General features: G+C 38.6%; 1 protein-coding gene and 1 long non-coding RNA gene across 2 annotated transcripts; both read left to right on the forward strand.

Annotated features, from left to right (window-relative positions):
• Positions 1 to 1,693: 1,693 nt before the first annotated feature.
• LOC129348157 (uncharacterized) lies at positions 1,694 to 5,959 on the forward strand. The gene is made up of 2 exons (XR_008600634.1): positions 1,694 to 2,032; positions 5,113 to 5,959. It is a non-coding gene; the product is annotated as an uncharacterized LOC129348157 (long non-coding RNA).
• Positions 5,960 to 9,283: 3,324 nt separating this feature from the next.
• On the forward strand, positions 9,284 to 10,715 carry zgc:194655 (uncharacterized protein LOC794380 homolog). Its single transcript, XM_055007834.1, has 2 exons — positions 9,284 to 9,650; positions 10,004 to 10,715. Exons 1-2 carry the CDS (start codon positions 9,506 to 9,508, stop codon positions 10,201 to 10,203), a joined length of 345 nt encoding a protein of 114 aa, XP_054863809.1. The 5' UTR covers positions 9,284 to 9,505; the 3' UTR covers positions 10,204 to 10,715.
• Positions 10,716 to 16,034: the final 5,319 nt, after the last annotated feature.

Here is a 16,034-nt window from a genome sequence, read left to right on the forward strand (position 1 = left end):
GGTTCCCTGGAGTAAGCTTCTGGCTTCATCAGTCCAGAATGCAAACCTCTGGCTATGAATTTCAAACAATAAGATTCATCTAAGGTAGTGAATGGGAAAGGCTAATACATTGGTGAAAAACCTGACATGCATAAATACTCTCAACAAAGATTGCCATCCACAGTCTGATGAACTTAATGTAGTTCCCAGATGTTCTACTGAAATGGCACTGATGGTGTGTTACAAGTCTGTAGAAGTGGAAGTGAACCCCTAACGTGTCACTAAAATGAATACAGGGTGTCCTCAACTTATGTCAGAGTTCCGCTCCTACGGCGTGATGTAAGTCGATTTTCGCCGTAAGTCGGAACTCCGGCAAAAATGTAAACAAAGCCGTTATGGGCATCATGTTATGGCAAAAATGTAAACAAAGCCAATGTGTGCATCACACCATCAATAAGCCATGAATACCAATGACTTTCATGCATGTATGAGTCATTTTAAAAGAAGATAACAGAATATTGTAACGGATTGATGTTGCTGATGTTGAGGTTTCAATGTTTATTGTTCAGTTTGAGATTTACCTAATGTCAGTGAACGCTCCATGCTTAGTTTGCTCACCTCTGATTTCCACATAACCAGTTCCGACAATGACGAAACGTCGTACATTAAACCGAGGATTGGCCCGTAATCAGTTCCGATGTAACGCCGAAACAACGTGAGTCGAGGACGTCGTAAACCGAAGACTTCTTGTATACACGTTTGGTTTAGAATTGTCGTACTCCTCTGTTTGGAAACGCTCCATGAGAAGAAGACACCACTTCTGGATCAAAGGTATGTCCATCTGAAAGCAGTGTGACAGTGAAGAGAAGAATTATGAGTTCAAAATGTGTCCTTTCTCTGCAAAATGAATAGTATGTGGCAACAACAGAAGCATTTGGAGACAGCAGTTTCTTCTTTGTGTAAATGTTTTTTAAAACTAACCTGGTATTCAAACCCCTAGTTTGTGACAATGGAAAGCGTTTACTGTAACAGATCTCAACATCACACAAAAACATGTGATAATGAGAAGATTAAATATCAGGAAAATATACTTTCACGTTTAACCTTTTTCACAGCAAACATTTAGACTCGTCACAGGCGGAATAACTGATGAATGAGATCCATAGAGGTTCTCTAACAGCAGCAGCTCTAAGAGGAATCCAGCATTATTACACCTCAGATTTAAACTGGGACCAGTTCAGATGCCTGCAACTTTATTAATGTCATTAAAACTGTAAAACTATTCCTATTAAACATTCACACTGAAGGTTGTTGCTGCTTAATGACAGACAGAGATCATTTCATGCTTCTGTCATCTGATAAAGTATTAATTAATATGCTGGCTGTAGTTAATTATCACCATCTAGAGCTGGACTGACAAGATCTGTTTATGACCCAATTTAACAAAGCAGCAAACAAGCTAAGAGTTGATTTTCCAGCAGCTGCCACTAAATAAAAGTGGTCGTTTTCAGTTCTTAATGAGTTCAAACATAGTTTGTTTCTCACAGTTTAGCAGTTTAACAACAGCTTTTCTGTGCAAATGAAAGCAGCAGAAATATTCATAATGTTAAACAAAACATTATAAAAAACTTTTATTTGCTTTAGAATGTTAAACTAATAAAACGAGTACTCACGTCATGGCCGTCTTCCATCATAGAGATAAATGCTGCTACTTCGTTTGGCATCAACTCAGCAGGAAACACAAACAGTGGAGTCCTACAGGAAGCAGGCGGTCCTCTCTGGCAGTCTCTGGGTCTGTAGACACACCCTTCTCATTCTCTGACACAGTTTCAGTAGAGGAACAACCACTACAGGTCTGAAGTCCACCCTGTGAAAATAATGGATCAAGCCACAAGCTCCCAGAAAAACACCTCAAAAATGGCTTTTCAGGTCGTCGTGGACATACATGGTGGACAGACGCTGTTGATCGACCTGTGCGACACTGAGGAGCAGTTCAAGACCATCACAGTGCTGCAGCTGAAGGAGAAGATATGTGAACATACTGGCTGGCCAGGTAATCTGATTACACTGAAGTTCATAACTGAGAAAACGCTCCTCAATAGTACGAGTCTGCAGGGCTGGAGGCTGCACTGGACCTGCACTGGTAGGACTGCATGGGCATAGACCCTCCTACTGCAATAGATGCTCACTGAAAAGCAGGACTTTAAAGGATGGTTTCATTCAAAATATACTTATGATTTAAAATGTTTCTTCAAGGATTATTCCACAGAAAGTACAACTTCACATCCAAGCACACATAATTTTAAAAGTTTATTTCACCCAAATAGTGTTTTTTAAATAGCAAGTTAAAGTTTAAAAGGTTTATTCCATCCAAAATGCTACTTATTAAAATAATAATGATCATAATGTGGATGCTAAGACTTTCATTTGGACAAGCAGTGTAATTATAATCCTTATGCCACATGTACAAAATGTATGGAAAGTAAAGGAACCTTATTTCATTGTTTATGGCAATGTAGAAAATTTAGAATGTTTTGGGAAGAGGTGAGAATAACAATTGAAAGAATAATTTCAAAACAAATCACACTGAATCCTAAACTGTTTTTGTTGGGTCTATATCCAGAAAAACATAACTTCAGTGGAATTGAAAGAACATTCATAGACCTCAGCCTGCCAAAAAATGCATTGCACAATTATGGAAAAAGAGTAATAGACCAACTGTGACTCAGTGGCTGAGACAGATGTTAACAAACCTTCCACTTGAAAGAATAACATGTATACTGAATTAGAAAAAAACAGGAGTTTACAGTTTTTTCTGATTACATAGACACTGAAAACAAAAGAATTACATATTTATCAACACCTTACACTCAAGGAGCAAAACATTGGACCAGATTTTCACCACTATAAACACAAAGTCAGCCTCACACTTTTTGCAGAACAACATACACAGTGATTTGTGAAACATTAAACACACGTGTATACATTAGACACAGAATTAAATCATGATGTCTGTTGGAGCCAAATTATGATCTCTGTGTTTTGTTATTATGAATGTTGGTATGACTGTGTGGGTGTGGCTTTAGGAGCCACGGGGTTGTCCACTGTCGGGAATGGACTGCATATATAATGGCAAATGAATGAATGAATGCAGGTGTGCAGTTTGGAGAAGGAAACCCAACAGTTTTCAACCGTGCTCAAACGCCGTGTCAAGCAGGTGAATGTTGTCAGGTTATATAATTTTGGTTTATTGGAAACTTAATGTTGACTTAATGATAACTTACCTGCAATTGCCGTCAATAAATGAAACATCAGTAAAAACGAGCAGAGACACTTTTAATTTGAAGCCGCACACGTCAGACTAAAGGACACTAACTGCCACCTCAGTGACTACAGGTAAAGTCACTACAATGTCACTCCCTTGCAGTTCCACTGTGTGCAAACACAAGATTACTTTATTGTAGATACACCTATCAGGTTTGAGCACTATAAAACCACCATCATGCCTTACAACACAGATCACATTCTCACATTTTTGGACCGACTGCACAACCTCATCACAGTAATGAAAATGAACCAAATGCACCAGGTGCGGCACATTGTCATCTGGAACAATGTGTCATTCCACCGCTCTGCTCTGGTCCAGAACTGGTTTCAACACCATCCACAGTTTACAGTACTGTACCTTCCACCATATTCTCCATCGCTTTGCCTAGCTGGGTCTGGCCAGAGAATTACATCAACATTGCAGGCAATATCCTCATCGGCAAGACGACGTGGGAAGAACCGTCTTGAATGATGGATCCATCCTTGCAGCTGCGGCGTCGATTTGGTCACAAGCCTCTTCCATGGCCTGAATGAGGGCCACCTGAGCCTGGGGCCAGTGATCATAAACCTTCCACCGCCATGCCAAGAAAAACTCTTGGATGGGGTTCAGAAATGGAGAATATGGTGGAAGGTACAGTTCTGTAAACTGTGGATGGTGTTGAAACCAGTTCTGGACCAGAGCAGAGCGGTGGAATGACACATTGTTCCAGATGACAATGTGCCGCACCTGGTGCATTTGGTTAATTATTGTGATGAGGTTGTGCAGTCGCTCCAAAAATGTGAGAATGTGATCTGTGTTGTAAGGACCCATACTGGCATGACGGTGGTTTTATAGTGCTCAAACCTGATAGGTGTGTCTACAATAAAGCAATCTTGTGTTTGCACACCTGATGTGTGTGCTTAACCAACTGTCTCATGGGTGTAGTGATTAGTCGGTCAGTGCTTTGGAACTGCAAGGAAGTGACATCATGATTTACTTCTGTGTTTAATGTATACAAGTGTGTTTAGTGTTTCACAAATCAGTGTGTGTATGTTGTTCTGCAAAAAGTGTGAGGCTGACTTTGTGTTTATAGTGGTGAAAATCTGGTCCAGTGTTTTGCTCCTTGAGTGTAAGGTGTTGATAATTATGTAATTCTTTTGTTTTTAGTGTTTATGCAATCAGAAAACACTGTAAGAACTCAAATGTAACCCCTGAAGAAGAAGGTGAATCATGTGTGTGGACAATGCAGTTTCCGTGCTTGTGATTCGCTTCTTTTTTTTTTTTTATTAAGATGTTTGTAACATACTTCTTGTAACAGGTCACTTAGTCAAAGCAGAGAAGCACTATTGTTGGTTTGATTTTGTCTGTGGTTGTTATGATTGTATGTATCTTTTTTGTTGTTGTTTTGTTTTTGAAAAAAAAAATTCCAATAAAAAATTTTGTGGGAAAAAAAATTATGTCAAAGAAATGAAACGATTCTATATCAGTCCTCATAATGTAACTGTCATCCATCATGGTGAGAAATACTGTTCACACACCACGGTTCTAGAAGTGCGGTCCTGAGAGTGCAACTTCCGGCTCTGCAGACTCTTTAATATTTAGGATACAGGTTAGAATCCTGTCATTGTATAGATAATATAAACATTAGACTGTCATCTATTAAACACAAACTGTGGTCGACAGTCAGTGCTTGGTTTTAACTTTGTGTGTGTGTGTGTGTGTGTGTGTGTGTGTGTGTGTGCGTGTGTGTGTGTGTGTGTGTGTGTGTGTGTGTGTGTGTGTGTGTGTGTGTGTGTGTGTGTGTGTGTGTGTGTGTGTGTGTGTAGTTGAGCGTGCGTGTGTGTACAGGCGCAAGTCAGATGATACAGATGATCCCCTAGCTTACTCCCTGGTTGAGTTCCTGGATGACCGACGCCTGCTGTGTGATTATGGAATCCAACACATGACTAAGCTAGCTGCGATGTATATGCCACTAGCGGGAGCATCAGGACCATCATGGAAGGGAGATGAAGGGATAGGTGACAAGGACAAAAGCCAAAGTATGGAAAGGCTTGCAGATTTTAAACCATAAAAATAACACAACAGAACTGCACCTCAGTGACCCAAGCTCCCAAACAGTTCAAGTGTCACTCTTAGTGTAACAAAAACACAGGATGTGGACATTTTGAAGAACAAAGACTAAAATATATCTACAAAAACAAACATTTAATGCCATGAATCCAACGCCAGTCAATGATCAAACTACTGGAAACTCATCTCTGAGAATCAAAATTACACAATAAGATTTTTTAATGAAAATAATCCCTTCTGATCCTATAATGGCTTAGATATAACACTACACTGGTGCTTCCTTGTCACCTCTATCTCCCCCTCCTCCTCTACCACTAACTGCAGCTTCAACACTGTAAAACTACTCTCTGCAACAACAAGACCAGCTGTCCTGAGAGTCATACATGACTGAAGCAGAAACCAGTTCTGCAGGAGGAGAAAGATACAGAAAACGAAACCCTGCAAGCTGACAGGATGACGGTCATTGGGTCACAGCAGCTTGAAGACAGAAATGCTGTTTATTGAGCTCATAAAATGTCATTAAAGAAATGTTACATTGTGTCATGATGTATATAGGTGAAGGGGTCCGTTATTTTTATTGGATATTAAACCACTTTTTCAGTCTTTGCACTTGTAGTGTTGTCTTTAAGTTGTCCTTTAGGTGGTGCTACAGCTCTTCCTGGACTCTTGTCAGGTTTTGCTCTGCTTGGAAGACCTGAAACATCATCAGGTCTTTACATTTCTACACCTACATCAGAAAAACAACTAATTTGAGCTGTGCTGTGCAACTACATATAAAATATCCACATTGTACATTTAATTTTATTGCACATGTGGATAAATATTACTATAATATCATCATTAATCCTGTCTAACATACATGCACCTATTTGGGTCTGGCATCAAATACAAACTCTGTTTATTTCAAAAGATCTTTATTAGGTAATGCAGTTATAAATGATTAACTATCAGTGAGCAAAGATCAGTTCTACATGAACAAGCTTCAGTGTCAGTTTCAAAACAGTTTATTATAGAACATAGTCAGGAAACAGCAGATATTGTGCAATACCACTAAACTAGAAGGCCTATAACACTTTGTATCACAATTAGAACCTCACAATAACATGCAGAAGTCTAGTATGACAGAAGATAGCTGTAAAAATACATGATAAGAGGCCATGTGTGAATATTTCCTCTTAGTTTCTGCGCCACACAGGTATGGAGGTCTGTCTGGGAGCCACACCATCACTGCAGGGGATGAAGTAAGAGCTGGTCTCCAGGCACTTTGGTGTGAGCTTCAGGCACACGAAGCAGAACTCAATCTGACAGCGAGGACAGATGATGTTCTTGCAGCCCGTTCTGTCGTGCTCCACCTTGGTACCACAGGTGGGACAGGCCCGGATGGAGGGGCAGGCGGTGACCCCCTCCACCTGATGGAGGGCGATAGTCTTGCAGTTCTTGAGAAGCTTGAGGACATTGTTGATGCAGCCGTATTATTTCATTTTTTGTCTTATCTCATTTTATTTGTTATTTCAGTTGTATGAAGGGAGTTGACAAAATAAGAATTTCATCATTCAAGGTAACCACTGTGTTTCTGCTGTGTGTATGACAATAACGTTCTTGAATCTTGAATCTAGTGCCCTTGTAAAGTAGTCGCCATGTGGGTACAGAATATGCAGACATGAGCCTTTCCATACTCACAGAGGTAGACAGTATAAGGCTGTTGCTACTTTTCATGTTTGTGAAGGTCATCACATTGTAAATGCAGTCATCTCCCCAAAGCTGTGAGAGACTGTGTTGGCACCAATACACACATCTACATGCAGCCCAGAATTAGTGTCCATGCTGACCAGCTATCAGTGCAACAGTACACATGTTGGGCTGTACTATGTATGTATTGAGCATGTAGATACGACCAACTGCACATCAATGCAACAAAGTCTTCCAAGCGCACCGGCTGACTAGAAAAGTTGTATGTAAGCAGTAACTTGGTATCTGTGGGTGTCTGAAGCTGGACACCCGAGTTGGGTTAAGCCTTGACTACAGTTCAGCTGTAGTCAAGGCTTAACCCTGGCCTTGTGTTTCCCACATCTGTGAGTAAACAGGGCTCTGCATGACATAAATTTCATCATCTGTCCAAGTCTGTAAGTGTCTGTGAGGATGCTTCCGTAAACATCTATGTGCAGCATAAAGCAAGTGTCCACATGGCAGCAATTCTACAAGGGCAGCAGTGCACACGTGTGGACTAGATGCTGATTTGCTACACATGTATGGAGAAGAGTCTTTCCAGTGGACTCCAAGCAGACAGGAGAGTAAAATAATAATAAATACAAGTCCTCGGTGTACACATTTACAAGGGAGTAAAATCAAGGCTTAACAGCGACCTGAATGTTTAGTGCTGAGCTCTTAGTGGGTTTGAGGGCTAACAGCTACTTTGTCTGACCAAAGATGATGAAGAACAATAAAACTGAACCCAAACAGTAAAGTTGTGAGTGTAACAGCTAAACAAAGAGCTGAAATAAATAAAGTCCCATAAAGGTGAGAGGAGCTGCACATTTGGCTGGTTGTTCTCAGTAGGGCCAACGAGAGAGCCCTTTCACAATAACCTTCATACATTTTTAATGTCAAAATATCAAATACTGCATTTATACTGCATCTTCATCAACTTAAGACTTTAAACTGCAGAAACTAGTTTAAACTTGCATCAAGCTTGGACAAAAAACAAAAACAAAAAAACAACTAATCACTTACACACACAAAAAGACATCGTTGCTCAAAGATTCTGGTCTCCATACTCCAGAGCTGACAATCTACTATTGTTTCATAGATTTCCCCCCTTTTTAAACAATAACTAGAAATATATATTGAAAATGTTCATTTTAAATGTTCTTTTAAGTGTTTAGATTTCCTTTTTTTTGTTAAAATTCAGATAGTGACTCGAAAAATAATATAAAAAATAAAAATGTATATACTGACTGAAAAAAACAAAGAAAAAAATCCCCAAAACAGGTCAAAATTTTAAATGATGTCCAGATCAAAAATCTATATTTTTACAACAGTATTTTTTTTAAACATGTGTAACCATAAAATTGCATGACTAGAAATATCATTACTTTTCAGATTGCCACCATTTTTACAATTTTTGAATGCTGCTGTGTTCCACCATTTTAAAAGTTTTTTTTCTGGACCCTTGCTTCCAGATTTTCAACAGGATTTATTCATTTATTAACCATGTTTCAATAATTAATTTTGTTATATATCTATTAAATAACAGGCAATATTTGCAAAGAATAAGGATGTATTTTGCTGATTTAAACACTGTCAAATATTTTAAAGAAAGAATTACCATTTATAAAAATATTGATTTTTTGATGTAAATGTTATTTACAGTTTGTGTTTTTGTTTGTTTATTGTCATTCTTTTTTATGGTTAGCATTTAAATCTATACTTCTTATCTTTAATTTACAAGGAAAATCAGCAAAATAACAGAAAGTAACTCTAAGAAAAATGACTGTTTAAATTTGTGCAAAAATGTTTTACAGTGTATTCATCTGTTCGGTCTGCATGCAGCCCACAGGAAACAACACCAAAAGGCAAAAACAACACATTTATTCGACGTTTTTGTTCATTTTATTTTATTATTTACAGAGATTGTACAAAAGACATCAAAAGACGGATAACACTAATAATAATAATAATAATAATAATAATAATAATAATAATAATAATAATAATAATAATAATAATAATAATAATAATAATAATAATAATAATAATAATAATAATAATAATAATAATAATAATAATAATAATAATAATAATAATAATAATAATAATACGGCAGGACGACGCCCAATATAACTGGGTAATGGTTACTCACCGTGCTCTTGTTGTGACGTGGCGTCCCGCTCCCCTCACTTCCTGTTTACGTTTGCCGACAGGTATGGTAGCAGTTGCTTCGTTGTTTGACCTTTGTTTAAGGTTGTTGTCTTCTTTCCAACTTTGCCGAACTCTAATAATGATGGTAATAAAAACAATAAAAACAGTGTGGGTGAAAGTGAAAGTATCCTCAGTCCTCTCTGATGTCACGTTGCAGCCAGAAGCCGCATTGAGCTCTCAGCGCCAGAAGCGGACACAGCGCGGCAATTTGCACACAAAACAGCACAAAAAATGGGGAAAATCTACCAGGTGGTGGTTATTGGACTAAGGGCAGAGAAGGTTGTGATCGACCTGTGCGACACCGAGGAGCAGTTTAAGACCATCACAGTGCTGCAGCTGAAGGAGAAAATCTTGTCGAAGCTTGCCTGTAACATAAGTAAAAACACTTCATTTGACCAGCAGGCACTGTTAAAGTGAATTATGATCTATGTTTAGCAGACTAAACTGATTAATGCTGCATCCTCGGTACCCGGGAATGAAGTTATAGGAACTTTTGTGGCGACAGATCAGGTAGAATCTCAGTGTTTACGTTCTGAGGTTCAGAACTGAAACAGACACTTTAGGATTTAGGCTGCAGGTTAGAATCCTGTCATTACATAGTTAATATTAACATTAGACTGTTAAATATTAAACCCTAACTGTGATCGACAGTCACTGCTTGGTTTTAACTTCCTCTGTGTGTGTGTGTGTGTGTGTGTGTGTGTGTGTGCGCGCGTGCGTGCGTGTCAGGGCCAGATGATTTCCGACTGATCTTCACATATAAAAATCTGGAGGGAGACGCCACCCTGCTGTGTGATTATGGAATCGAACACAAGTCCACAATACAGATGGTTCTTTGGCTAGGAGGAGGAGGGTTTCCAGAGAAGGAAGATGGAGGGATGGGTGACAAGGACAAAAACCGAAGTATGGAAAAACTCTCAGGATTTTAAACCATTTTAGTAACACAACTGCACCTCAGCGACCCAAGTTCCAAAACAGTTCAACTTTCACTTTTAGTGTAACAAAAACACAGAATGTGGACATTTTGAAGAACGGCTGGATTGTAAGAAGTTTTATTAAAACGTTGTATTAATTACAATAATCCCATCTGATCTTAAAATGGTTTAGATGTAGCACTACAATGGGGCTTCCCTCAGACTGTGAAGCTCTATCTCCACCTCCTCCACTATTCACTGCAGCTTGAGCACACCAGCTCACCTACGACTCTGCATCAAAGACCTGTTGTAATTCTGGGAGTCATACATGATGGAAAACCAAACCCTGGAAGCTGACAGGATGACGGTCTTCGGTTCACTGCAGCTTGAAGACAGAAATGCCGTTTATTTAATCCTGTATAAGCTCATAAAATCTAATGAAGTGTGTCATTATGAATGTAAGTGAAGGGGTCTGTTTTTATATTCATTTTTCTTCATTTCTTGGATATTAAACCCCTTTTTCAGTCTCTGGACTTGCAGAGTGTTGTATTTGGATTATCCTTTAGGTGGTGCTACAGCTCCTCCTGGACTCTTAATGAAAACTAAAAGGGAGGCAGTAGTGGAAGTAGTGATGGAGGGGAAGAGTGTTTAATAGAGAACAGAGACTAGTGTCAGTGATGTGGGCAACTGATATAAAGTCATGTCCTGTCTACTCTAATGGACATCCTTATGCTTCAGGTATTGAACTGATAGAGGCTCATACAGTCAGTGTAGGAGGAATAAAGACACTGAGTCTAATGGTTCAGTCAAGCAGATTCTGTTTATGCTGTTTAATATGTTCAGTGGAGTTATTAATTCACTCACATACATGCACAGACAACATTTAGGTAAATCATCAGCTCTGTAATCTGCATTCAAGTCAATTAAAAACATTTTAATAATGCAGTTGTTAGTGACTCCCAGGAAATATCCAAAAGAGAATTATGTGTTTTTTGTTATGTTTTAATGAGGTTATATTAGATGATAATACAGCAAAAAGTTAAGGGAAACTCGGCATTTGTAAAAACTTTATACTATTGGTGAAGTTGCAAAATTACAAAGATCCCACTGCTTTTATTTAATGTGGACCACAGTAGTCCAAGTCTGGATCTAATCAAATCATACCATAAATGACTTTTAAACTGTTTATTACAGTGTTTTTTAAAAAATAATTTACTGTTGTTTTATGTATCAACTGTTAAAAGAATAAAGACAAAAAACACAGGTCAAACAGTACATTTTGTCCACATGAAATAATAATTCTTGACTGCAAACAGCAGGGATTGCAACATCTAGTCCTTTCAACGAACAATTTGAATGGAAATCGTAGCTGTTACGGACTGGTTAGTAAAACATTTTTGTTGTTTAACACATGTTCAATCGCAGCTAAGATTTTAGAAAATCACTGAAAAAAACCCCATAAATTCACATCAAAACATCTGTAGTTTTTATTAGTGGTAATCTTGCTTTACAATGTTTGACCCTAAAATTACACTGTTTCTTACTGTGTTGATTTCAGCAAAACATATTATTGTCACAAATATTTGCTGTAATTTTTGCCATATTTAAAGTTTTTGAATATCACAATAGACTGTCTTTTTCCTCCCCCACCACATTTGCATGTATATATATATATATATATATATATATATATATATATATATATATATATATATATATACATGCAAATGTGGTGAGGGAGGAAAAAGACAGTCTATTGTCATATAGTCTATGATTCAAATGCGGCGCGTTTACATGTCAGAAAAAACGCCCGTGAAGGGTACGTCTGCAGGCCCGGAGGCTGCACTGAGAGTGCTGGCTGTTTTTTCTAGGGCTAGTGTTTGTGTTTCTTGCTGAGTTCTTGCCAAACGAAGTAGCAGCATTTATCACTATGATGAAAGGCTGCCACGACGTGAGTACTCGTTTTATTTGTTTAACGTTATAAACATTTCTGTGTTTGAACTCGTGAGTAAACAGTGAAAACGACCACCTTTATAGTGACAGCTGCTGTAAAGTTAACTTAGCTTGTTGGCTGATTTGTTTAATTGAGTAATAGCCAGATTTTGTCAGTCCAACTCCAGATGATAATGAACTCCAGCCAGTATGTTAATGAATACTTCATCAGGTGGTAACAAGTTGAAATGATCTCTTTCAACTACATTAAGCAGCAACAACCTTCAGTGTGAATGTTTAATACTAATAGTTTTACAGGTTTAATCATATTAAAGTTGCAGGTATTTGAACTGGTCCCATTTTAAATTCATACTAGATTCCTTTTCGAGCTGCTGCTGTTGTCTATGAGGTCCATAAAGGTTCTTAGTGATTAGTGATAATGATGTCTAATATTTAAGTGAAGTGGAGGAATTTTGTAGAGGGCTGGAAAAAGAGTTGAAGAAAGAACACAATTCAGTCGGGAGGTGGTGCTCACTTCAGAAAGGAGTATAGTGGCATGAAATGCTAAAAATGAGTGAAATATGTTCAGTTTATCGGATATATCAGTGCGATATCAACTTATGCATATTAATGTCTATCTCTGTGTCTCTCACAGGAGGTAATGAGATCAGAGATTTCACTGCAGAAGTCATAGAGCTAATTTACCTTTGTGTGTTTGTGTAGAACCAGTCCTGTGATTGCAGCCTCCGAGTCTGCAGACACATACTATTGGCTTCTAGAGCCCTGTGTTTCAAGCATTTTTTTCTTGACAGTGCCACCTAACACAATAGAGGTTCATTAAAGTGCACAACTGTGTTTTAAAGGATGGTTACATTCAAAATATACACTACTTGTCAAAAGTTTTAGAATGCCCCAATTTTTTAGTTTTGTAAAACTGAACTTCAAGTAGTTCAAGTCCAGTGAATAGCTTGAAATGGTACAAAGGTAAGGTTACTCAATGCCGAAAAATAATGTACATTTCAGAATTATACAACAGTGAATTTTTCAGGGAACGAGAACTGGGTTAACAGCTTAACGCTGTTCTGCATCAGTGGAGGTTGATCAACCCTTGAGAGTTGGTGCTAGCAAATCCTACAGGTGTCCCAACTTTTCTTGATTACTTCCAACCCCCTCTGTCTGCATAAAAGTAGTGTTGGAACACACCTTGGCACCATACCCTCAAGAGCATTATTTGAACAGTATTGTTCTGTAGAAAGTAGTGTGTTGCTATGAAAATCATGAGGAAAAGACAATTAACAATAGAAGAGAGACAGACCGTCATAACACTTAAAAATGTAGGTCTTTCCTACAGAGAAACTGCAAAGAAAATCAAGGTGTTAGTGAGTAGAGTTTTCTTTACCATCAAAAGGCATTCAGAAACTGGGGTAAACTGTGACAAGAAGAGGTCTGGAAGAACTAAAGCCACAACAGAATCAGAGGACAAGTTTCTGAGAGTCAACAGCTTGGTGATAAGCGGCTCACTACCAAAATCTAATCACTTGGTCCTTGTGTCATTTCTGACCTTCCCTGTAAATTTAATCGAAATCCATTAGTCCGTTTTTGAGTAATGTTGCTGACAGACAAACCAATGCTGATCGTCACATAACTCCGCCGAGATAGTTTTTGTCGTGCATTAATGCAGTGTACTATTATTATTATTATTGTTGTTGTTGTAGTTATTATTATTATGAAAGTCTGTTATTCACTGGCTCTAACTACACTGACAGACAAACCATGGATCACAGGAGGGCTGGATGTTGATCAGTACTTGGGATGGGCGTCATCACGTCTCACCCAAACTAACAGTGGAGGGAGGCTTCAGCAGACTGCTTTATTTAAATCAGTTTTACCAAAATTAAGCAACACACTGGGCAGTGATACTGCTGGCACCGTGCGGTGCTTCTGTTCAGTATGGGTCAGGATCTCCTTGTTGAACTGTGATGTGGACCTTCAATTCAATTCAGTTTTATTTATATAGCGCCAAATACAGGTCAAATTGTCTCAAGATGCTTTACAGAATCCATATGGCCTGAATCCCCAGAGCAAGCCCTAAGGCGACAGTGGCAAGGAAAAACTCCCTTGAGCAGAACCTGGCTCTTTTTGTGGGGGGACCCATCCACCTGTTGGCCGGTGGGTTGAGAGGGACAGAAGAGGTAGAGAGGTAGACGGATGGGGAGATGGAGGGGGAGGGATGGGAGAAACTGTCCTATTTGTTCAGAAACAAACAGGACAGTTTGTCAAATTTAACCTTTATTAGGTCATTGTGCAAACATAAATATAATAAATAAACCTAAATTACACCTAATCCTAGAACTGGATCAAGGACGTACTGAATGTCTCAACATTACAAAACAATCTCATCATGAAAAGACAAACTATGAAAACACGTACTGTGAAGGAAAATCTACTTTCACCGTTAAAACTTTTCCACAGCAGACATTTGGGCTGGTCACAGGTGGAATTAACTGCTGACTGAGGTCCATAAAAGTTCTTATAAACTATGACAGAGAACCAGTAGCACAAAAGCAGCAGCTCTGCTAAGAGGAGACCAGAAATAATACACCTCTGATATAAAGTGGGACCGGTTTAAATACTTGCAACTTTATTAACATCATGAAAACTGTAAGATAGTGAGTGTTAAACAAACATTCATGCTGAAGGTTGTTGCTGCTGAACCTAGTGACAGACAGTGGTCATTACAATGTGCTTCTATCATCTGATGAAGGATTAATTAATATGCTGGCTGTAGTTAACTATCATCATCTCAGAGCTGGGCTGCTAAAATCGTGCTATGATTTAGGTGAACAAATAAGCAACAAAGCTAAGATTTAGATTTTATAGCAGCTTTCATTAGATGAAACATGACCATTTGCAGAGTTTAATGATGAGATCAACCATAGTTTGTTTCTCACAGTTTAGCAGGTTTGCTGCACAAATGAAGACATCAGAAATGTTAATAATGTCAAATAATTAAATTGATTCTCGATCAGTCCTCACATTGTGACTGTTGTCCATCATGGTGAGAAATACTGTTACCACACGATGGTTCTAGAAGTGTGGTCCTGAGAGTGCAACCTCCAGCTCTGCAGACACCCTGCTCCTTGAAACAAGACACTTTAGTATTTAGGCTGCAGGTTAGAATCCTTTCACTGTATATTTAATATTAATATTAGACTGTCATCTATTAAACCCAAACTGTGGTCGACAGTCATTGCTTGGTGTTAACTTCATCTCTCTCTCTCTCTCTCTCTCTGTGTGTGTGTGTGTGTGTGTGTGTGTGTGTGTGTGTGTGTGTGCGCGTGTGTGTGCGCGTGTGTGTGCGTCAGGTGAATCCTATCTTATCTTCAAGAATCAGTTACTGCAAGATGAACGCCCTCTGTATGAATATGGAATCCAAGCCATGGATACGCTACACGAGCTTCTAAAGGAGAGGACCACTATAGGGAGATGGAGGGATTGGTGACAAGGACAATAACTGAAGTATGGAAAGGCTTGCAAAATTTTAGACAATTTTAATAACACAACAGAACTGCACTTCAGTGACCCAAGCTCCCAGACGGTTCAAGTGTCACTCTCAGTGTAACAAAAACACAGGATGTGGACATTTTGAAGAACAAAGACTGGAATATATCTACAAAAACAATCATTTAATGCCATGAATCCAACTCCAGTCAATAATCAAACTACTGGAAACTCATCTCTGTGTATCAAAACTAAATTACACATTAAGAAGATTTTTCATGGAAATAATCCCTTCTGATCTATAATGGCTGAAGTATAACACTACACTGGCAATTCCTTGTCACTTCTGTCTCCATCCCCTCCTCCTCCACTAACTGCAGCTCAAGCACACCAGCAGACCTACGACTGCATCT

The sequence above is a fragment of the Amphiprion ocellaris genome, chromosome 23 (assembly GCF_022539595.1).
Source record: "Amphiprion ocellaris isolate individual 3 ecotype Okinawa chromosome 23, ASM2253959v1, whole genome shotgun sequence".
NCBI classification, from domain to species: domain Eukaryota; kingdom Metazoa; phylum Chordata; class Actinopteri; family Pomacentridae; genus Amphiprion; species Amphiprion ocellaris.

Bases quoted from the DNA above. Each gene is read 5' to 3' on its own strand.
- zgc:194655 (XM_055007834.1), top strand. From the start codon at position 9,506: ATGGGGAAAATCTACCAGGTGGTGGTTATTGGACTAAGGGCAGAGAAG. The intron at 9,651-10,003 runs GTAAAAACACTT...CGTGCGTGTCAG, and splicing joins GAAGCTTGCCTGTAACATAA to GGCCAGATGATTTCCGACTG.